Source organism: Triturus cristatus, chromosome 4_2 (assembly GCF_964204655.1).
Source record: "Triturus cristatus chromosome 4_2, aTriCri1.1, whole genome shotgun sequence".
Taxonomy (NCBI): Eukaryota; Metazoa; Chordata; class Amphibia; order Caudata; family Salamandridae; genus Triturus; species Triturus cristatus.
The window spans coordinates 872,203,993-872,229,409 of record NC_140586.1 but is presented as its reverse complement, the minus strand read 5'-3'; the positions used below and the strand labels follow the sequence as shown (position 1 = coordinate 872,229,409).

At 44.6% G+C, this 25,417-nt stretch overlaps 1 protein-coding gene across 2 annotated transcripts in view; it reads left to right on the top strand.

The window, feature by feature from the left end:
• The window catches only part of IPP (intracisternal A particle-promoted polypeptide), a 149,952-nt gene that overhangs the window by 119,335 nt on the left and 5,200 nt on the right, over positions 1-25,417 (top strand). For both annotated transcript variants that reach the window (XM_085602878.1, XM_085602877.1), the window contains exons 6-7: positions 13,493-13,630; positions 19,555-19,677. In XM_085602878.1, the coding sequence (XP_085459004.1) occupies positions 13,493-13,630; positions 19,555-19,677 (261 nt within the window). The remainder of the gene's footprint in view (positions 1-13,492; positions 13,631-19,554; positions 19,678-25,417) is intronic.

Genomic DNA, 25,417 nt, shown 5'->3' with positions numbered 1-25,417 from the left:
TAATATTTTACCTCTTACTGAAAAACTGTTTCTCATGAAGTGTGCCTCTCCAAGTGTGTCGAGCATGGCCATTGAGTAGACGTAAAGCAGGGCAGTAAACAGAGGTAGCTGAAAAAAGTCTAACAGTAGTATGGCGTAAATATGTAGTACCATTTGCACACACCAAGCGAGCAAAGAGGCCAATCCTTTTTGCTTCTTTCTTGTCTGGAGGAGGGGAATTGTTGTATTTTCCTCTCCAGAAAATTTATGTAACAATGGGACCACTAAATGTATTTCATAACATGATTTCTACCGAAACATGCTAAAAGGACACTCGTTTAGAATGGGCAGTCATTATGCAGTTCACTTCCTTCATTGTGTGCCAAGCAAGCCTGACACTCATCATGGGTGTGTGGGGTCTACTCTCTCCAAAAAACCTTTAAAAACTGGAGCACAGCCTTTGTCAAAACATGATCAGGAGGCCACAGGGCAATTAGGGACTGCTGGACTACAACCGTGGGGTTTAGGGTAATTTGCCTATTGTGTTCTGTGGTCCGTCCTATGACTTTGCACACTGCACCACGTACAGTCCTTCCACACTTGACTCCAGTAATGAGGCGAGTAATAAAAGTCCTCTCAGGAAGATAATGTGGGTGCATTAAGACTCTGAACTCAAAGAATTTTTTTTTATTCTCCAGTGTACTCTAATCTGAAATGCTGCACACTTTAACAGGGGCTCAGCTACAGGGCTCTACATAGTTCTACTATTGGGCTCTAGGAAAGCTCTACAGGAATCTCACCCGACGACAGACTTCTAAAAGAAATGAAAAAGATCATAGGTGGGGATCGGGCACAAACGTGAGCTCACAGTTGTACTTACTGTGTGATCAACTACTCTTAGTCCAAGTCAGCCTTTCAGTTTATACATTCAGGCTTTGTGTTATCTTGGTTGGCTGCATACTGGGCAAGAGTTGGTGACGCTCCCTTTGTGGTCACACACTCAGAGCCTCAGCCGGCGGGTATGGGATTGAGGGCAGTGGCCCTGCCTCTCAGATTTTGACATGGCATGCAGGATAGGAGGGCATGCCTCTGCAGTCGTCACCCATCTTCGTCAGTCATGTCCTCCAGGCCGATGGTCGTCCTACACTATGGCAGTGTTGTCTGACTTCGTAGGGCTCGCGTCACGTCAAGGGCAGCGGCAGAACAATTCTCTCAGGTCACACTGCAGCGATGCCTGTGATGCCAGACAGGCACGCTGTTTCTTGAGGTTGATGACACTTTACGCAGTTTGCCACATAAACTATCCTGGGATGGCAGGAAACCCCTCATAGTTCAGGGCAGTGCGAGGTTCAGTCCTGTTAGTAAGTCTGTTCTTCGACATGCCCCCATGGCTGAGCTCCTCCTGCAGTGCCAAGCACACTCCTACGCTGTCTAAGCATGGAGGGAAGCTGCTAGGCATATCCACAGCAAGCTGTGCAGACTTTGGATGTTGTCTTCTCACCGCTGGGACACTGGCTGTCGAACACACTGCAGCCCTGAACGTAGAGCTCTCCCTTCATTGATCAAACAAGCATTTGCAATGCAATAGGTCTCGCATTTTTTAAAGTTAGAGCTGTTGGCTTTGAAATTGACTGTTTTTTACTTTTGCTGAGTAGAAAGTGTATGTTTGAGGCATATGAGCTGCAGATTACACACTGTGCATAGATCGCCATCTGGTGTTGGGCCGGGATGTTGCAGTTGTTTTTCTCTTGGAAAGTCTTTGGAAGTCACGAGGTATGTGACTCCTCCTTTGGATCATATTGTGCATAGGCTTCGGCTCCATCCTCAGATTGTTTTTTCTGCCATCGGGCTCGGATGTGTTCTTCGCGCTCCGGTTCCGAACCGTTTCCAGTCACAGTTCTTTTCATCAGCGCGCAATCCTTCCCTTCCGCGGTATTGTTCTCAATCGCGATCTTCCCACTCCACGCGACTCTTCGAGAAACTTCGATTCCAGGCGTCAATGCAGGCCTTCGGGCCTACCTCCGCTCCGGTCCTGGCTCATGGAAAGGACTCCATTTAAGAAGTGTCCTCGATGTGGATCAAATTTCCCCACACCGATCTCCATGAGGTGTGCAACCTCTGCCTCTCCCCAGAACACGAGGCTCGAGACTGTCCGGCGTGCAAATCCTTCCGGTCCAAAAAGACTATTCGAGACCGAAGAGCGAGGAGAACCATGGCACACGCGTCAACTGCAATCCCCGACGACATCTTCGGAGAAGGCGTCAATGTTCCCGTGGAACAGCACACTGAAGAGGGCCTTGTCAGCGCCTCCGTAGCCGACGACTCAGATGTCGAGGACATCACTCCGGCACAGAGGGGCGTGAGTACTACTATCGATCCCCACCCTTGAATGCTTCGAAAAAGGCTTCGGTCACGCCTTCGCCCTCGAACCTAGGCACGACCAAAGACGCTGCTTCACATACCTCGCTTTCGGGCCCGGTTAAGAAGCCCATCAAGCCTTCTGGCAGCTCGGGCTTGAGCCAGCCTGCCGTCAGTGCCGAGAAACACTACGCACCAAAAAAGAAAATGGCTTCCTCCGCGCCGAGCTCCACACCGAAACACTCGGCGCCGAAGGCACCCACTAGCTCCTCGGTACCGACACCATCTTCGGAACCGAGCAAAAAAGCCAAAGCCATCGACACGCACACCTCGAAGCCGAAAGCCATCTCGGAACCGAGGAAACAACCGGACTTGTTTGAACCACACAGTTCAAAACAACGAACTGATGATTCCAAGACTAAAAAACCACCGGCTCCGACCCCTTCGGTGCCGACGGATCGACCGCTCACAGAGGAACTGTTTTGGCCCGATCCACTCCAAAAAACTCTTACTAAAGACCCTAAAACTGGACATTTGATGATCACCATCAAAAAGAGACCGCTGGACAAGCCTTCCCCGGCTCCACCACCAAAGAAAAGAGACTGTGGTACCTCCCCTCTGAGACTACCCTCACCCACTCCACCTCCACCTCCACCTCCTCCGCCTCCCCTACCTCATCATTCCCCCACACCCTCTCCAGATGAGGATGATGACGATGTCTATGAAGGCATAGGGGAGGGACCCCATGATCAACCCACAGGAGACCCCACTCCTACAGGCTCCCCAGACCCATGGGACGACTACAACATCCCAGACATCCCTAACGTCCCACAGGAGGACATTTACCCTACAAGACTGTCCCCCCCCCTCCCCCCCCCCCCCCCAGAAAACACTATGGGGTTTAACCAGCTGCTACATAAGGCTGCACACTACCACGGAGTTGATCTCCATACGTAACCCGTGGAGGAGGACTTCCTCCTAGACACTTTTGATACCACCCACAGGGCCACTTCCATTCTGCCCATGCTTAAAGGTGTTATCAAACACGCACAAGAGGTCTTTAAAGACCAGGTCAGAGCCAGGGTTATCAACCCTCGTATCGAAAAGAAATATAAGGCCGCCCCTACAGATCCCACCTACATCAGAGGGCCCGCACCACTAGACTTCCTCGTAGTCTCCACTGCAAGGAAACGTGCAAATTCCCAGGCATCAGGCGAGGCACCACCACCTGATAAAGAGTCCAAACTCCTAGATGCCTCTGGCAAGCGAACAGCATCCCAGGCGGCCAACATATAGCGCATTGCGAACACACAAGCGATTTTAGCTTGATACGACAGGGCACATTATGATGAGCTAGAAGCAATCATGCAGCACCTCCCTGACAAGTACAAGAATAGAGCCAACGAGCTAATACAAGAGGGAAAAACCATCACCAACACCTCCATACGCTGCACCCTCGATGTTGCCGACACCGCCTCTAGGGCAATAAACACTAGCGTCCTCCTCCGTAGGCATGCCTGGCTGCGCATTTCCGGTTTTAAACCAAAGGTACAGGCTATCATCCTTAACCGCCCCTTTGACCAAGAACATCTCTTTGGCCCAAACGTAGACGTAGCCCTTGAGAAAATGAAGAAAGACACCGATATGGCAAAATCTATTGGAGCCTTGCAGTCACACCCTCCTAGGCGCTCCTTTCGCCGTTCTTCCTTTCGAAGCACATCTAGAGGCTACTCCTCCGGCGCTTCTACTTCCTATAAAGCCCCTACACAATCCACCTTCACTAGGGGTTACCAGAGAGGTGGCTACAGGGGTAACAACAATAAAGGCGGAGGCTAAACTAATACCTCCCGCTCTGCCTCCACTCCTACCCAATGACTTCCTTTCACTCCCCCCAGACCATCCCACTCCAGTCGGGGGCAGACTACAAAATTTCCTTCATGTCTGGGCTACTATCACCTCAGACAAATGGGTGACACAAATAATTCAGTCAGGCTACTGCCTCGAACTAAAATCAATCCCCCCAAACATTCAACCAAAACACCGCCCAATGTCACAGGAACATTAGTCCCTTCTCAAACAGGAGGTAATCTCCCTCCTACAAAAGAGTGCGATAGAGCCAGTTCCTACCCAACAACAAAATATGGGAGTTTACTCCCTATATTTCCTCATACCAAAAAGGGACGACACTCTAAGGCCCATCCTGGACCTCAGACCCCTAAATCACTATATACATTCAGACCATTTCCACATGGTCACACTTCAGCAGGTACTTCCCCTGCTCTCCCAAAACGACTTCCTTGCCACCCTAGACCTCAAGGATGCCTATTTCCACATTCCCGTTCACACAGCTCACAGAAAGTATCTCAGGTTTGTAGTGAACGGTCAACACTATCAATTCAAAGTGCTCCTATTCGGAGTCACCACAGCACGCGAGTGTTTATCAAGTGCCTAGCGGTCGTTGCAGCACATCTGCCAAGACAACACATACACGTCTTCCCATACCTGGACGACTGGCTAATAAAAGCCAGCTCATACAACCAGTGTGTACAACACACTCATGCAACTATACAGCTACTTCACGAACTGGCCTTCACAGTAAACCACACGAAGTCCCATCTGCAACCATCCCACATAAAACAATTCTTCAGGTGCCACAATAGACACCTCAAGAGCGCTAGCCTACCCCAGTCCTGCCAGGACAGCAAACATTCAGGCCCTACGCGCCAAATTTCAACCAGAACACTCTCTTACAGAGTGTTCATGAAACTCATAGGAATGATGGCCTTCATAGTACCTTATGCAAGACTCCAGATGCGTCCTCTCCAAGAATGCTCAGTGCGCCAAGGGAACCAGGCCCAGGGTCAACTGACAGATCTGGTGTTGGTAGACGGTCGTGCCCATCACTCTCTGCAGTGGTGGACCACCAAAAACCTTTCCAAAGGGCGACCGTTCCTTGACCCTGTTCCTCAGATAGTACTGACAGCGGACGCATGGCTCTCCGGCTGGGGAGCTCACCTACTACATCACACCATGCAGGGCAGGTGGACACCTCAGCAAAAGTTGCTCCACATCAACTATCTGGAGCTACCAGCAATATTCTTAGCACTAAAGGCATTTCAAACACACATATCAGGCAAGGCCGTCCTAGTCCGCACAGACCACATGACAGCCATGTACTATATACAAAAACAAGGCGGCACACACTCTCTGCAGCTCTCTCAACTAGCACAGAGCATATGGAGATGGGCCATACCCCAAAAAATCTTCCTCCTAGCCCAACATGTCCCAGGAGTCCAGAACACTATAGCAGATCTGCTGAGCAGACAAACACAACAAATCCACGAGTGGGAACTCCATCCACAAGTTCTTCACCCGTACTTTCAAATGTGGGAGCATCCACAGATAGACCTCTTCGCCACCCACGGAAACACCAAATGCCCAAGCTTCGCCGCCAGATATCCACACCCATTATCCAAAGGCAATGCGATATGGATGAACTGGTCAGGCAGATTTGCGTACGCTTTTCCGCCTCTCCCACTCATTCCCTTAGTGGTGCGCAAACTACAACAACACTCCCTCACTCTCATCCTAGTAGCTCCAACGTGGGCCAGACAACCGTGGTACACCACACTGTTGGAACTATCTGTAGTACCGCACCAAAAGTTACACCTCTCTCCAAGCCTCTTAACCCAGAACCATGGAGAGATCAGGCACCCGAACCCAGCTCAGCTCAACCTTGCGATCTGGCGCCTGAAATCCTAGAATTCGGTTATCTGAATCTTCTGTCTGACTGTATGAATGTCATTGGAGAGGCTAGGCGACCTACCACTAGAGCTTACTATGCAGCCAAGTGGAAACGTTTTGTGGTCTATTTCCACAACAATAACTTCGATCCCCTAGATGTGTCCATTCAACACATCATAGGCTATTTACTACACCTTCAAAGATGCAATCTAGCCTACACGTCTATTAGACTGCACCTTGCAGCCATAGCAGCTTACCTGCAAAACAGGCAACATCTATCACTCTTTCGAGTACCTGCCATAAAAGCCTTCATGGAAGGCCTCAAAAGAATAATTCCCCCCAGAGTGCCACCCTCACCTGTGTGGAACCTAAACATCGTTCTCACTAGACTAATGGGGCCACCCTTTGAACCACTACACAAATGTGAACTTCAATTCCTAACATGGAAAACTGCTTTTCTTGTAGCCATCACTTCCCTTAGAAGGGTCAGTGAAATACAAGCACTCGCCATTCAAGAACCTTTTCTGCAAATGCACCATAACAAGGTTGTTCTCCGCACTAACCCAAAATTCCTGCCTAAAGTCATTTCTCCTTTTCACCTAAACCAATCTGTGGAACTACCTGTATTCTTCTCGCAGCCACAATCCGTTGCAGAAAGAGCTCTCCACACATTAGATGTCAAACGAGCCTTACTCTACTACATCAAGAGAACACAACCCTTTTGTAAGACCAGACAACTGTTCGTTTTCTTCTCACCACCACATAAAGGCAACTCCATCTCCAAATCTGGGATAGCTAGGTGGATTGTCAAATGCATTCAGATGTGCTACCACAAAGCAAAACGAACGCTATCTGTTCCCCCTAAAGCCCACTCTACACGTAAGATAGGAGCTTTCATGGCATTCTTAGGGAACATACCCTTAGATGATATCTGCAAAGCAGCTACATGGTCAACATCGCACACTTTCACTAAACACTATTGTGTAGATGTGCAGGCTAAGCAACAAGCTAGTGTGGGCCAGGCTGTACTCAAAACATTGTTTCAAACCACTGCAACAGATACTGGTGGTCGCCGCTAGGGATGGGTACTGCTCTGCAATCTATGCACAGTGTGTAATCTGCAGCTCATATGCCTCGAACGGCAAATGCTACTTACCAGTATGTATCTGTTCTTGGCGTGTAGAGCTGCAGATCTACACACGCCCACCCGCCTTTAACTGTTCCAGGTTATCTTATTTAGATACAGCACACATGGGCATCTTCACTGCTATTACTACGCTTCATCATTTCCCTGCTGGCGAAAAACAATCTGAGGATGGAGCCGAAGCCCATGCGCAACACAATCCAAAGGAGGAGTCGCATACCTCGTGACTTCCAAAGACTTTCCAAGAGAAAAACTGCAACATCAGGGCCCAACACCAGATGGCGATCTATGCACAGTGTGTAGATCTGCAGCTCTACATGCCAAGAACAGATGCATACTGGTAAGTAGCATTTGCCTTTAAGAATCTGGGGTAAAATGGAGGAGAATGAGAGAGGCACTGGAGATTAATGGGGGAGAAAGACGCTGAAGGCAGGTGGAGTAAAACCAAAAAAAGGTATAATGGAGACACCAAGTGGAGCAAAACATTGGTGGGAACAATAATATTTATAGAGACATAGGATAGAAGAAAATAGACTTTCAATACCGCGCTGGCTACAAAAAGTGTTTATTTCAGCACCATGGTATTAACGGAAATGTTCGTAGCTCTGCTATATTGAAAGCTTGTTTACAGTAACAGTAAAAAATCCGACCAGCTGAATGGCGTCACCGCTGGAAGGAGGGATACATAAATTGAATAAAGCCAACCGATTAAGTCGACGTGTTGTTGTTACTGATCGTATAACTCCAACATAATATAAAGCAACACACAAAAAAGAAGCATTCTTTACTTCCCTGCAGTATCTGACTTAGTGGACAGGGTATCCCAAGGCAGACACAACAGAATTCTGAAACCGAAAGTACACTTAACTGTACAAAACAGAGAGCAAAATTAAAACATTTCGCAAACATTTTACATCACTTAAGTATTTTTTAAGTATATGCCGTAATATTGACTGCAATCACGCAAACGTCCGTATTCTGTAATCTAAAAAAAGCAATGTTGCATAGAGCAACTACACATAAAGATACTAGGTAATCTTATGTGTAATGATAAACGTCTGCCTTCTGGCTGCAAATACCGGTGGCATCCTGTGGGAACACGGATCAGCCGCTCCGGAGCCCCTAAGGGGAAAGACGCCAAGAGCTACACTTTGTCGTTCGCCGGCTCGGTAGTAGATAGAGCAGAAACGCGGCATTCACATTAATGTCGAAAACAATGTTTCTCTTTTTCTTTCACACGTTTACAGAAACGGACGTGTCCGAAAGGCAAACTATTTTATGGATAAACTAATCCGTTGAAGGGAGTTACCGCCTTTTAGATCACGGTCCTTCTCACCGCTCTTTTAGATTAAAACACTTCTCTGCACCCAAAATGGCGTGCAGACTGCAGGTTAAAAAGCCGAATACGCGGTCGGGTGTTCAAGGAAGCTCCGCACATGACTGTCTCGAGGGCAGGTAGGCGTATCACGTGAGGCGGTTCAGGTGTCTGGACGTGCAACATCCCACCAGCTTGCGCTGTGCCCCGGAGAGTCCGTGTGGCAATAGTAGGAAAGGCCTGGGATTCGAGGCCTAGGCGGCTTTAGAGGGACACTGTGCTCTTCGGTCATTACGCTCGTGTTATTTTCCTTCCTGCCACCAGAGCCTAAGAGAACGGAAGGTGGTCTGACGGGAAGACAGGCAAGGGTGGAGAAGAAGGAACAAGAGTATCAAAGCCCTGAGGAGCCACCAGTCATGACTCTGATCTGTGCCCACAACTGTAGGGTGCTTCATATACAAATCAGCAAGGTATGAGCTGATTGTGTGTTAAAGAGAACACAAGATGTCGGCATAGTTTCACTTTTTAAAAGCTATTGCACTATAGCATAGTGTGCTGAACCGGGACTACAAAGCCTAGAGAGAATCTGTTGTTAAATGCTTAGTATTTGTATAGTGCAGCCCTTGAGACATGAACGATGAAGTTATCTTGTACCCCAAATGGAACGATGAATGTTGCAAAGCATTTCAATCGAGGACCTAAATGACTCTAATTCGCTTAATTTTAGCACGGCGGTTTCATCTCTAATGACAAAACACATTGATGAATTGTAGAGACATCTGAATAAAATACGAGATTTAATAAGTCTCCTTTATTATTTTTTATTTCAGTGTTCGTATCACTAAGTATATGAGACTGTCTTACCATGGGGGCTTTAAGTGTATGCCTAATAATTGAAATTTGAATGCGCTCATGTCTAGTATTGAAGGAAAAGAGAACGAGTGGTGCGCGATGTGGTTTCAATTATCGCACCCGTGTCTGGGCACGATAATTGAAACCACATGGCAGCGGTGCGCGTAATAGACACCAATAGGCCATGAGCGGAGCAACGCGACTGGCTTTGGCCTATTGCGTGCCGTCTTAGTGAAAAACACGCACGCAAAGCCCAATCGCGGGGGCCAAAAGGAAAAGCACACGAACGAGCGTGTGCGATTCCTAGGCCGATTTTCAAACCCCGTACAAGAGGTCTCTCGCTGCGCGAGCAGCGCTACGCACTGCAACGCTAGGCGCAAGACCTAAAAAGAATTTGGAACCGGAACAAAGTGGGATGGTTTGGGTCCCTCCTTTATGCTGATTTTGCACACTGGATGTTTATCCATTGTCCATAGTCAAGGAAGAGGATCCGGGGTGGTTCTTTTTAAAATTTTAGTTTCTGGCTGCAGTGGAGACAGTCTTTGCAATAGGTGATTTCTCTCAAAATGTGGCGATGATGCTGGCTTCAAGCAGAAGTACACAAAATATGCACAAAGTAAAGTGTGAAACCTCTACACCTGGCTGCAATCAGCAGTCCTAAAGTACCACTCGGGGAGAGACAAAAGTAGTAGGCCATGCCTAGAAACCTCACTCCTTCCAAAACCTTACACTAACTCTAACCACCATTCCCCCATCATCACCAATAACCAAAGGGCACTGCTCAAGTAGGACTATTAGGCAATCCCCTGCTAAAACATCCTCGTAGGGAGCCCTGTCTCCTTCCTCAAACAGGTCTGTTGCTAGGACGCCTCCTTTCAGCCTCAGGAAAGCAGGTGATACATGCCAAGTTTCTGGGGAAACTGTATCCCAACTTCCATCGTGAGCCATGTAAAACCAGGGTCCATGCGTCATGGATCCTGCTGGTTGTGGCCACCATACGTTCCCAACAACATGATGTCCTGCTGCCGTCAGGATTTCGATACTAGAGTCTGGGTGCCACATATAAGAACAACTTTCTATCAGAGTGCCTGTTGGCATAACACTGACTAAACACAGTCTAAAAGGTATGTTTAGCACTAAAAAATGGTGCACTGTCAACTAACCATGACATGGACAGTAGTGTTATGTCAAGCTAGGGTGTGCTTGGTGCATCCCTCCCCTGCTGTTCCTGTGCCCTACACACTCCTGTCTCCCCCAGGCAACATTATGCCTGGCCCCTCACTGCTTACAAAACCAAGGACAAAGAATCAGCCCCAACCCCGCAGGCACCAGATACATTATGCAGCAGTATGAGCTAAGCTGTTCTCTCTGACTGCCCTGCCTGAGACCTGGAAACATCAGACACATTTCTGTATTGCCCTGTAGCTGTCCACCTTTCCACATCTCCTCCTTCAGCCCCCTGACCCTGAATCCCTTAGATCTCCGGATATCTAGGACTGACTTCCTTCTCCAGTTTAGCCTGTTATCTGCATATTAAAACTTACAAGAAAGGATATTTGCCTGAATATTTCCCGAGGTTCTCTCTTGCTGCAAACCAGCACTCTGGCCCAAGAGACACAGCACCTGATGTTAACAAGGACTCTACTGTCCCACATCTACCTGTCACCAGACCATGACCCTGCGGGTCCCTGCACGTGCTGAAGCGGACCAAGAAGAGAAACAAAACAATTTGCATTGTATTGAGCTTAAATTGCAAGCAATTGATTTTGCAGAAAGTCCCCAGTTTAAGTACTGGCTCCATTTTAGCAAATAAGATGCTTGGATTTTAATCTTCAACGAATGCAATTTCTTCTGGTTGATGTTTCACCTGCATACCAGCCGGGGGGGGCTGGCCTCACCAGGAAGCTACAGAAAGAAGTACCTGGGGATCAGGCGTGGAGGGCTTTGGGCCCTCTGTTAAATTTACCACTGTTCGTAGCTGAAGTACGCACCCATGGCATAACCAATAGTTCAATGACTCGCTGCCTTATTTCAAGTTCTTCTGTCTGAACCAATTTTCTCTTGTTGCCTGTATTCTTCACAACATTAAAGCCTGGATGCCTTTCCACCTACCTATAGGTAAGTCTCTTAAAACGGGGGTTGATGATACTACCAGTAACATGGTTGAAAAGGCACACCTATCAGTAGAGATTGCATTTAGACTTGACACCCTTTTTCAACTGAGCATGACTTACAGATTTCAGATTGTATTCGGGTGTTTATTTCAAGGTACTAAGGTCGCTCTGAGGGTTTGGTTGTAGTTCTTGCTTTTTTATGGGTTTTATGTGTTGGGTAGGAGCTTAACTGGTCTAACTAAGGATGGTGGTATTCTTGTGGGTGGTGGAAGCTTCTAGTCTGTGGGTACCCAGGGCAGTCTGTGGGTACCCAGGGCAGTCTGCGGGTACCCAGGGCAGTCTGCAGGTAACCAGGGCAGTCTGTGGGTAACCAGGGCAGTCTGTGGGTAACCAGGGCAGTCTGTGGGTAACCAGGGCAGTCTGTTGTTGTGCACTATATTCAGGTCAACATTTTTTTCATCAGTATAATGAACGTCTCCACACTGTCTCCACACTCACTGTCTGTTACTTCCACTCCTTAGCCCCCACCCCAACTCACACACAGATATAAACACCTCCCACCCCCAGTGGTGGTAAAGGTTCCGCCCTAGAAAATGCCCATAATTCAAAGCAACCAGGACTTCAAAATACAGGGTTCTTTCACTCGTGTATCATGCCTGCCCCTGCACAAAATCCTCAAATTACATTTCCCATATTGGTGATACTGGGCAAACCCACAGCAGAGAACGATCATGCCGAACTACATCATGAGTCGCAGCAAGCAAACAAGTGCCATTTCTAGCCTAGGGCCTAACATGATGGACATACCGTGACTATCGTTAATAGTAGGAACACCAAAACACAGATTTCAAAATAGTGCAAACATTTGTGGCCTTCAAAATAGATAAATATAACTTACAAGATGTTTAGTTTCTCACATAATGTCCAGCTTCTCCAAATCTTCCACCCATTCCCAAACTTTCATGCACTCTGCAAAAGACACTCAAACGAGCAGAAATGGGCCCTCCCCCCTTGTGTGCGGAGATGACTGTGAAACTGGTTTTTCAACCTTCTGATCACTGCAGGCACAGACATCCTATCCTGTCTAGACAAGGACACCCATTATTATGAACAGATGTACACAATGGGGCTTTTGGCACTTAGCTAACTCTGTTCGTCAGATAATTGCTTTATGGACAGTTGAACTCAGCAAACTGTCATTAACAAGTTGGTTCTTTGCTCTTCTAACCAACCCTACATTTTGTCTTCAACATACAGTAAAATGAAATTCAACACAGAAATAAGTGTTTGCCGAGTTTGCTAAACATATATTTTCTTTTCCCTCATTGATGCATTGATTCTGATTGTACTAGATAAACATAAATGACTCTTTTGTTCTTTCCTGCTTTTATCAAATGTGTGTTTATCTTTCCCAGACTCAAAAACGTAAGTAGATGACTCTTCTCTGTAAAGGAAGAATGTAATTGATCTTTTCGTTTTCAATAAACTACCTGCGGAAAGGGTCTTTATGTATTTCAAACTAATAAACTGTTTGATGTAACCTACTAAAAGCTATCATAAGCGTCAATCATTATGTTGTTTTTACGCCTTTTTCCTTTAAACTATATTCAAAACAGAGAAGCTACATCTATTTTTAGAAAGCTTTTTTATTTCCTAGAGAAGTGTTTTCTATTCTTGCAAGAGAGGCCCAATGGCTTTTTCTTCTCATTTAAGCGGATCATTCTGAATTAAGTTAGATCGCCCTTCTTTTGAGGTGGTTTGGACTTGTGAGCAGGATTTTAGGTTTCAAGGCTTCATTTTTGTGCCAGGCACTGGGTAACTGAGACGGCCTATAGGCTGTTTGTGTTATCTCCCTCATGTTTAAGCTATCTTGTCTTTGAGGCTGCCTGTGTCTTGCTGAGCCTTTGTCGAGCTTGCTAAGCTGTCCTCTGTTTCCGAGCTCGTTTCTTTGTCGGTGATCTTTTGTCGTCTTCTGCTCCCCTAAAGGTGAAAAGGATTCCATGATCTTCGACTGTGCCGAATGCTACGATCCTGTGACGAAGCAGTGGGCAGCTGTGGCATCTATGAATCACCCACGATGTGGACTCGGAGTGTGTGCTTGCTTTGGAGGCCTTTATGCACTGGGTAACATGGATGGCTCACTGTCCCAAAGAACCTTCTTTCCCCTGAAGCCTATTTGGCACTCGCTTGTGTACCTAATTCTTTGTGTGATCAGCTTCAGTATGTGATAGCAGGTGTATCCTGGCCATGAGGTGGCCTGGAGCAGACCTATCCCTGCTCCCTTCACTTTGCCACAGGGGCGCAGCAAGTTCCAGGCCACTTTGGGGGGGCTTTACTGCTGAAACCCCACAAGTCTCATCCCGACCTTTTGGTTGTTCATTTCCGGTATTCCACAGACATGAATGTGCACAAATTCCTGAGGAAGTTTCACCACTTGAATCTGGGAGGATCTAAAGGCTCAATTATAGGGCCCTTAAGAATGCAAGTCCACTCGGATTTCTTGATCATTAAAACGGAGCTCGTCCACATATGTATTAAAAGATTGACGATTCAAATCGGATAAACATGTTTTTCACAGCTTATTGATTCTAGCACAACCAAAGTTCTTATCACAGGTCATAGTTTCCAGCACAGCCTGCACGTGTTTCGTAAAATGACTTTACCTGGGCTGTGAATTAAAACAAGGCAATGTTTCAAGTAGTTATATAACTTAAATAGAAACAAAAAACATATTCAGTATTCCTTAGTAAAATGGTCACCAGCGTTATGATCTTCCTGAAACATTGTCATCTTTTCGTGCTTCGTTTGTACAAGAGCACCATACCACAGCACTAAGCAGTCCACAAGAGAGTTGTACAAAAGAGCCTCATAAAAGGTGTACATTATTAATCATTTGATCGGTATCGGGACGAGAAGGACCAAGGAAATGATTTATTCAAGGTTAAACTCAACACTTGTTTGAATTCAAATCCTACTAGGCTGATCCACAAACACAGGTGGGCACATACCCCTTGAAATGGCTTAATTGAGGGGGCTAGAGCCCATGTCTGGGGAGTCGGGATTTGCACTGGGGGGGGATCCGTACTTTACCTGATTAACATATTTCCTGAGGGTCTAGATGTTTTAGAAGAGACCATCTGTATGCTTGTTGAGCCACATTTACCCTTCTTTCTATAAGTCGTAGCATGTCCCCACAGCAGCCAGTTGGCATCGACTAAAGGCATTTAAAAGATGGCACTTCTGATTAAAGTTTGTGCCCTTGGTGTAAAGTTCCAACAATTATTTACTTAATTTGCCATTAGAAGAAGGATCACTGCATATGCAAATCAGGATCATCCCACGATAAAAGGGCCCTTGCAGGGCCCCTGTCCTGCACTACCTCCTACGTTTGTCAACTCTATTGTGCTATGGGGTTTGCCACCTTTTATGTTGGCTTTCATAGAAAAACACAGGCCAAGCTGCGAAAAACTGGCTGCAGTGGCGACCCTATTGTCCTAGCATGCCAATCTCATGTTGTTAGTGGTAATTAGTACTTTAATGGTGCACAATCTGGCATTCGTATAGCATTGCAACACCTTTGCGTAATCTGTGCCTTTCGGTGATCCATTTTTGGAGGTGTGTATTCAGTACAGTTTTTTGGGTTGGTGTGTGAGACCAGGGGGTGGTACCACATTGCTTACATTGTTCTTCAGGTGATAAGGTTGCACCCTGGGCAGTAAGTGTACATGTATAGAAAGTAGCCGATTACAGAAAGTACTATCAGATACCTTAATAGCCAGTTCATTGAATATTTGATGGTGCTGGATGTATGTTCCGAAGTATAGCTTGCTGTGGGTTGTAGGGTAGTGTATAGCTTATCTTGGTGGGCGGTTCTGTTGTAAGTCCAACTGTATGATGTCTGCTGTGCTTCCTGAAGAGTTCCATCTAATCGTTCTGTGGCTGGTTGTGTTTTTACTGAGCGTTATTGGGCCCCTGGCATCCATTTAAGACCGATCTGAGCTGAGTTGTGTGTCCGCTCTGATATTCTGTTATGGTTACTATTTCCAGCTGGTCATTCGTCAGTGTATTGCTTTTGTGGCTAGGTTCCACTGCATACATCTTGAAAGCAAAGAAATAAAATACACATTTAGGAGAAGTCTCCTATGTGCAGGGCAAGAAGCTGCCTCAGATACTTGTCCTGTATGTTTGACCTCATAAGCCAGATGAGGCTTTTGTGTGTACTCACAGCTAACAAGCGGCAACTCCAATTCATATTCCCCCATAGCCTGGCTCAAATCGACACAGCACGTTTGATAAGAGCGACGGGACCTTGAAAGCCCATTTGTCCCACTCTGTGTAACCACGAGTCATTTCTTATGAACTCTCAAATGACAGTAACATTTCTCTCCTTTCTAAATTCAATGCAATGTTGGTTAGTGGTAAACGGGCTATAAGTCCTTATATCTATACGTGATTGTATATACTAAGCAGAAGAGCTTTAATTTGTGAATTAAACAAAACGATTAAAGTTGTTACAATTACCTGAAGTGTAAGAAAGCAAAATCACATATCAGATCCATCAGAACTAGGAATGCCACTATTCACGTGAAAGATGGTGAAATAACATCTACATTTCGAAAGTAATCTGTCTTTTTGGACTCTGATAGCTAATATTCAAGGAGAGCTGGGCACTAAAAATGTGGATCATATTAAACTGCCTTCATTTTTGTAAGAAGCAGATATAAGTTAAATAAGCCCTTAAAGTCTTATTCAAACAATCTTATCCTGGTCCTTATATACCAGTTCAGCATTTATCAAAGTTTTTTCTTTCGTTCTTGTTTTATATAGCGCAAACTACACCCGAGACATCTGGTATCGGAGCGCTTTACATAGCACCAGTTTCTTTACAGAAGGACACATAGATTTTTTTTGTTAGGCACGGGGAGATTAAGTGATTTGCCCAGAATCACAGGATGTTGAGCGTTGTTGCCGAGACTCGAATCCGATTCCCCAGCTTCGAGGTCGACCGCTCTAGCTGTAAGGCTACATCCTCGCCCCACGTTGTTAAAGGTCACTGATACTGTTGGAGAAGGTATCATAGTTATGATACATAAACAAGATGATACAGATTCCTTCCTTCTTTACCATACAGAGTAAGATTCACTCCATAATTCTGGCCAACAGACTAGTAAAGTGATAACTTAAAAACCCTTGCACATAGGATTCTTGAAAGGAAGAGCCTCAGGTACAATACTATGGTACTTTACCCCACTATTAAAAAAGCTGAATACATTATCCCTCTACTACTGCTATAGCTCTGGATGCATAGAAGGCTTTTGACAAAGTATCATGGATTTTTCTTTGTTCAGTGCTAGCCAAGACCATATTCGGAGATGCTTTTACCAAGATAGTCGTGGTACGATGTGACAATTTTGAGAGCCAGTCCGAGGCCTTTGACCCGGGACGGGGAGTAGACTGCTGCCTGCTCTCACCACTGCGTTATCTTTTGACGATTGAACCCCCGTATGCCTCAATGAGAAAATCTGGCTCCATGTTGCGTATCTATTAAGATGGGCAATCTGTATGGCAAAGGCTTGTGCCAGTCCCATCCTAATATTTATGACAGTAGCAAAGACATCTAGTCTTGTGTTACTTGACATCATTAATAAATATATGCTCAGAACTTGGAATATAGTCTTGACAAAGGCAAACCAGATGTTTGTATGTTAAACCTGTTATGCTTCCTAGACATATTAGGAAACATGGGCCTTTGTTGGCCTTTCTCCTAATTGAAATACCTAGGAATCTGGTTTACTGATGCTGTATACATCTGTAATTTACAATGAGAAAATAAAAAGCACAAAGATCAATGTTTTCCCGGATTCTTGATCACACAAATACTTGACTTTGTGGGGAAGAATGAAAACAGTCAAGATGATGGTCACATCCATCATTTACTACCTTTCCAGTGTGTTTTGGCCTTTCTAATGCCTTCTTCGAACCCACTGATGAATCTAATTTCATTTGAAAGGCTTAAAAACAGGGCTCTCACTCCACAAACTAAGTCAAACTTAATTAAGCGGACTTTTTCATATGTCAGACACCGTACTCAGTAAGGCAAGTGGTGCTCTGGTTCCCTTTGGTGAGTGTGAAACCCCCCGTCTGGCTGCAAATTGAAAAGTTTTTACTCCAAGTCCAACATAAATAATAAGTTTAAAAGTCCGTATTGCAAACATATCGTACATAAAAATCCCAAGGCCATAAGGTATCTAACCGAATGTCACCATCCTCATTGGTGTACGAATGGGGTATAAAAATAAATTACAATTGTTGAAATACAGCCTTCCTGGATACATGGCATTTCACTGGACAGTTCCTACTGGAGAAGAACCAAACTAATTTGTTAACCACTGTTCTATGTCTAGAGGTGCATAATGAGCAAAAACCTGCGTAGTGGAAAGAGGCCGTAAACAATAGTCGGTGGCGGAGATTAATTCAAGCACTCCCTTCATCATTTTCTAATTAAAAAATATATACTCGAAAGGCTGACTTTATCCTAATAAGGCTGCCTGGAGCCCATAACTGCCAATTGCCTTTGATGAATTACAAAGAAACTTCTATGTATAAAACTTAGATTTCTAATTTTCTGAAAGCATGTATAACACATCAGTGACAATTTCCACAGTAAGCCATGCCAGAGGTCTTCCTAAAACGTGTTAACCATGGCCATATGGTTTTTAAATTGAATAAAATACTGAAAATATAATAAAGTGTAAAATCAAAAAATGCAACAAAAGTGGGAAATGATCTAAGAACTGAAAGTCACATAAAATAGATGATGAGCGATGGAAGGAGCATGGAATTTGCTATTTATAGCAACCGTTCCCCCCCACTCTTACCCAAATTAGGTACCAGTGGTGTTCAAGGGTAATTTTTAACCTTGTCGCCATTAAATAAGATGATACTAATACCAAACGTCTGCTGCTGACAAGAAGTGAGTGGTAATCTCTGTATTTGACCTATTAAGTGCAAATTAATCTGCCTCTTCAGGAAAAGGATATCCAAGGTTATCAAAGGGATGGTGTTAATTGACAGGACAGGGAACTCAATTAGTCTGTCTAGTGATGTATACCATTTGACACACTCGACTTGGACCATAAGGATACCTTTATCCTGGATTTATTTTTGAGCAAGGGTACTAATTCGAAGAAGGCCAAGCATATATATGCACATTCAGATGTCAACAACAGCAAGGCGCCTATGGACCGGATGCATATCTACAGAAAAGCAGATACCACGAGTCCTGTCCTTTGAGTCGCACCCCTCTGCAGTATCCTTCTCTTGAAATGACTCACCTTCAGCAGGTTCAATTAATGCATCTTTTATAGTCTTGTATATTTGTTAAAGTTCTGCAATAATTCCAAGCCTCTTACTTTAGGGATAAACCTAATGATTTTATTCACCTCACCGTGACGGAATCTACAAACCGCCCTGCAGACCCTTTTGTATGTGTCTCTTATTTACCAGGACCATTGTGAGATTTTCCACCAGCTCACTTTCATACTATGACAAAGTTTCTTTGAACGCGCCAAACTATTTATCATTGTGTATTCACTACAGTGGACAATGGTTGTGATTTGTATTTTTCGATAAGTTCAATAAGGATCATTGAAATTATACAAATAAAAAAACCTGTCCTTTTGGCACAATTGCAGTCACAGAAGGCTTCTTGCCCGCTGCACTTCTGTGGTGAGATATTATGATACTTCCATGGACGCACTTATGCTTCCAATCCTACAGCTACCACACATACTGAGAATACGCTCTGCCGCTAAAGAAGCACAATGGCGGCACAGTGGCCTTAAACGTCAAAGGCAAACATGTGTGCAGAACTCCATCTTCATGTTCAGAAAAAAAACGTGCTGCTCTTTTATATCCCATCCTTCATGCTTCTTGCAGGAGCTGGCTGGTCTGCTAGTGTACTCGCTTTCATCACTCCAGATTGAAATTCACATGTTTTCGATGTAGTTGCTGGTAGGATAAACCCAGTTTTATTTTCTTTCTGTCAGGTGGCTGGATAGGAGCAGAGATTGGAAATAGCATTGAGCGATTTGACCCTGTGGAGAACATCTGGCAGATCGTGGGCTCAATGGTCGTACCACGGTACTACTTTGGCTGTTGTGAAATGCAAGGTGGGTAAACGGGAGTTGTGAAATGCTTTGCCCATGGACCCGATTGTAAGTATTGCCTGCCACTGGGTATTTTATGCCACTGGCCATTTTTTACAGATCAAATGTCTTCACTAATGCCGATGATTAGTATATAGAGGCAGCTCCATCATGCCTGACATTCATTTAATAGCCTCTTTAAAAAGTGCTGGCTGTTACCAGGGGCGGCTCCTCCATGTGGGCGGAGGAGCGTCGCCCTACTGCTTGCTCGCAGTGCGAGAAGCAAGAAACATAAAATGGTATTTATAATACCATTTTATATTTCTGGTTCTCGCACTGCGAGAAAGTAGAAGGGTTTGGTTGGGGGTGGGCAGGTGGGTGGATCTGCTCGAGGGCAGGGGAGGAGTGGCTATTCCAATGCTGTGGGCCCTGACTTTTTGGTAGGCCCTCTGGGGCCGACCAAACCAGTCATGCACTCGCTCTCTTTGGAGAAAATAGTCTCTACATAGACACCTGTGTGGTCGGCTTCCCAACCAATCACAACGCTGCCATTGCAGCATTGTGATTGGCTTAGGAGATGGAGGCTTCCTGTTCCTGTGTTAGACCTAATTTTAGCATCAACTGATTTTATTCCTGAGTGTGCACCTACCTTTGTACACATCCATCAGGCCGACTAGGTGCTCAAGATGATTTATAACTTGCATATTTTTTGAATAAACAACTTTTCTCAACCACCCTCTTCCCTCTCCTTACTCGATTAGTATTGTATGTAGTTTAATCATAGACAGATTTTTAAATGGGTCTGGTTGTGTCATTCAAAAATGTGAAGTGGTATTCTCTTTAGCATTCTTTGTAGAAAAGGCCAGGATTGAGTGGGCACTGACAGTCTTAGCCTTTGGCATTGAGATGCGATCATGTGTGCACATACTGTACATGTACACTACATTAACCATCTGTGTGACTGAGTCCCCAATCAACCAGGCTGAAGCACTGAAGTTCAGATGAATTGTTTTCAATCTGGAGTAGGGCCACAAGGCCAATGTGGCTCATTTCAGATTCAACATCTTCACACACATTCATATTTCGTTTCTGAAGCATCTCAATGTTGACGTAGTTCGCTGCTTTTAGATAAGGGTTAGTTTCAGTCAAGAAATCATGGTGAATGGGGTGACTGTGCTGTTAGCGAGATTGCAGTAGAGTGAATATGGAGGGTTGAATACAGAGCGGGAATAAATGCTGCTCCCTCCTTCGGTATACTATTAGCAAATCCATACTATTGGGAACCATAATGTAATGAGGGCTGAGATACTCTAAGCCTATCTTCAGGAAATGTTACTTTTGCAGTGACTGGTACTCTGAGTACTTGGGCTCTCACATCACCATCTCATAAGAACTTTCATTCCCTGGTGGCAGGAATGGACTGGATTTTGGTTGTGTGAAAGAACGCCAGAAAATACCAGGGTGAAAGAGAATGCATATGTCCCAGAAGACCTCAAACATGTTGCAAGGGACAAGTATAAATTGGAATTCTTCTCTTGAGGAAGTAACCAGAAAATAATGCCCAAATGCTTATTGGTCCTAATTTGCAACAAATATGCAGTCTCTATGAAACGGAGACTATGCACCTCAAAACAATTACTCACATCTCTTGCCATAATAGGTGTCTTTAAAGTTTTAAACAGTGCTTCAATCCTATGCCATACCGCCCGTAACTCATTCACTGGACTAATGTAAGTGCTGTATTTGCACTCCCTAAACTACCACTGTTCCACCCATACCACTATACAATAAACAAAGATGATTCCCATCGCCCTCCCACCCCCGACTGTCTTGAAATCCTTCGCTACTGAAGCATGAAAAGCACTTTCTCGAATGAAATCAAAATGATACATCTTCCAGCCCCTGAAGAGTTGGAGAATAAGCTAACCAACTACAGGTTCATGAATTATTTTTTTTATTTGAAGGATGAAGCCAAAAGCAGCGCCCATCAAATTACTAGAATGGATGGAGACAAACCTGGGCGATCGAATTGTCTATTCTGCTTCCATGCACCATGGTGCAGCAATAAGACAGCTACCATGCAAGTCATAAATGAAACCCTCATTGCAGACAATGGCTACCCACGCTTCCTGCTTCTACTTGACCTTGGCTCCCTCCACACCACGGGGCCATCAAGCTCTCGTCAAAGTCCTGCCAGCGCAACCCACTGGGGACTCTCCCACACCACACCAATTCTCATTTTGCTTACCTGACCAACACTTACTTGTCCTGAAGGGCACCTCGGAAATCCAGTGGCTGAAAGTGGTCTGAGGAATCCCACAGGATTCCATCCTTTGCCATTTGCTCTTCAGACTCCACTGGGAACTGTTTGGAGCTTTTCTTGCTCCCAGTTACTAAAGCACACAGCAACCAGATTTACTTGAGTCTCCATAATCAATAAGACCGACCCCCAAAGATGGCCTCTCATCACCCAAAAATTAGATGTCAGGTCTCAGGTTAATTGATTGTGCTCCTAGTGTTTCTGCTTCCCACCTAAGAGTAGGCGGTTCCTCTGTGAAGAAAAGGAAGGGCCAATAATACCGGAGAATGGATCCACTGAGTAGAGAAATGTGACCCAGAAAACAGTAACTCATAAGAGGAATGTAACTCTTCCACCCTCCTTCCATGTTGTCATTCACTGATTAGTGCACGTGGGGCCCGATGTTTATAATTTGTGGTGGGGTTGGTGATTAGTGATGTAATTTTTACAGAAAGAATACATGGTCACCCACATAGCCTCTGTGCAGCTTTTTCTTTGTTACAATACACGTTTGGAAATGTATTGTTTATAAGGGTGCCTAATATATCTCCTTCACCAGGACAGTTTTCAGCCTGCTCAAATGACTGCCACAATTGTCTCCACCACCACCTCAGTCCGTGACACTACAATTGGATACATGATAATCAGGAAGAGGGGTAGTTTCCCAACTCCCTCAGTATTCAGACCCTGAATGGGACCAGTACTTTCCATTACAACAATCGGGCCAGCATCGCATCCGACCGCGGAGTGTTGGACCTGATAAATTGCGGTCACGCATTAGAATTTGAAGAAAAGCCTCCAAAGATGCCACCGCTCAGAGTTAAACTTCATCATCTATATCTGCATCTGTTACAGATGGAAATATACATCGTGCTAAGGATGGGAGCAACATAACTTGTTCCCAAAGCGCTACAGAACTTGGGGTTTTATTCTAATGTCTTACCTGTATGGAGGAAGACAGGTGAATGGAGATCAATATTAGATCTTTGGAACCTTCACTGACATTTAAAGAAACAAAAGTTTTTTATGAAAACACAGCAGGAAATTCTAGAATTTCTTAGACACTGAGATTTCATGACTTCTCTGGATCTACAGGATGCTTACTTTCATATTTCTATTTATCCTACACATCAAAAATGTCTAAGATTCAAAGTAGCTAATCGTCCTTATCAATTCAATGTTCTCCCTTTTGGCCTCAAATCTGCTTCCAGAATCTTTCCCAAATGCATGGCACCAGTAGCTGCCCGTCTCAGGAAAAAGGTTATCAAATGTTCCCTTATCTAGACGACTGGTTAGGCAAGGAATTCACCAGCAGCTGCAGAGGCTACAGCTGGCACTGTTACACTATTGAAAAAATGTGGCCTTGCATTAAACAAGGAGAAATCTTTTCAATATCCCTAACAAAAAATTAATTTCTTTGGGGCAGCTCTCGGTACAAAAGTAGGCAAAGCTTTCCAGACAGAAGAAAGATTGTCCCACTTAGTAGTCATAGTGACACGTAAAGAAAAAACAACCACCAAGAGAATTTTCAAGTCCTTATTAGGGATGATGTCATCCTGCATTCATGTGATCCTACACTGCCGGCTGCATATGAGGCCATTTCAAGAGACATTGGAACTGCAGTGGCTGCAGAACACCAGTACGTTCGAAGACTGGATACGGATAACCCCCCAAATTAAAAAGGCATTCACAGTGATTTCCATGAAAAAATACCGCAGTCGGAATGTCTGCAAAACAAGATGCTTTTTGTAATGACCATGGATGCTTAATCGGGTGTGCACTTACAAGACTTGCAAGACCGTGGAAAAGGGAGAGGAAGAGAACCAAGATGCATATCAATGTTCTGGAAATGAGAGCAATCTTATTCGGGCTCCACTCTTTTTTTTTTTCTCCATCAAATAAGAAACTTGCCAGTATTAATAAGAACTGACAATGCAACCAGCATATATTACAAACAAAACGTTATGGATCTGGGCGATAAAACATCCTATTCAAATAAAAGCAGACCATCTACCAGGACTGCCAAACCCCTGGGCAGCCAACATCAGCAGAGCAACAAAGGAATGCCAAGAATTGGACCTGATCTAGTTCCAGCTATGGAAAATACTCTGAAAATGGGGCCTACAAAAACGAGACCTGTTTCTTACTAACCAGAATTAGAAGCACCAGTTTTATACCAGCAGGCACCAGCTGCCAGGTTTGTGAGGAAATGCCCTTTGGATAAATTGGTCAGGGACCTTTGCGTATGCATTTCATCCAATCCCATTGATAACAACAGTACTATCGAAAATTAGAAGAGTTATGCTGAATAATCTTCATAGCTCTATCTTGGCCAAGGCAATATTGGTTCATAGATTTGCTTTTCCTATCAGAACAGCAACAAATACTATTAGAACCAACACCAAGTTTACTGTCTCAAGACACAGTGGGAACATTGTTTAGCTAGATCCACCTTTCTCAGTTTGTCAGCCTGGCTCCTGAATTCAGCTAATCCCATTTATTAGAAATCCCACAGGAATTTAAAGAAATACTTTCAAAAGCCAAAGCAGGACCCACAAGCGAAACATGCACCACAAAATGTAAATGTTTTTGTAACTGGTGTTAGAAGAACAGACTAAATCCACTATCTGCCTTGCCTAATCAACAGTCTCTTTGGTCTGACAGACTTCTAAAGTAGTTTCTCAAAGGCTTCTTCTGGACATTTCCTCTAATAAGCCGGCCTCCTGCATTATGGAAGCTTAATACAGTACTGGCTAAACTAATGAAGGAACAGTTTGAACCCTATCACAAAGAAGACCTAAATTATATTTCAAGGAAAGTGGTGCTTTTGTTAGCTCTCACATATGCCAGAAGGATTGGAGAGATCCAAGCCTTTACAATAAAATAGCCTTTCCTTAAGTTTGGAGAGGATGAAGATATCCACAAACGTATCTGCGCCACATCTTGAAAGTACCTTCGGATTTTTATGTGAATGAACCGGTAGTTCTCGAGACTTTTTTTCCCCAAATCCAATTACTGCAGTTGAAAGAGCACTCCACTTTTTATATATTGGAAGATATCTAAAAGTTTACATCGAGAAAATTAAGTGAATCCGATCAGTTACTCATAGCATACAGTGACACTCTTAAAGGGCAACCTCTATCACAGCATTGTATAGCTTGCTGGGTTTTTTCAACAATCTTTTTTCTGCCATAAAGAAGCAGGTCATCCATTACAAGGAACTTTTGAGAGTTATTCTACAAGAAGTGTATCTACATCTGCAGCACCCTTTGCTGGGGTTTCTAATGTTGAGTAATGCTGAGCAGCGACCTAGGAAAACAGACATACATTTACGCATCACTACTGCCTAGACATAGCGTAAAGAAAGAATGTCGCTGTAGGTCAAGTAATCCTGCAACACTTATTCCAGTAAGGTTAGACTTATTTCACCTTGGTTTCTCTCCTACCACTTTTAATACTTGTTTA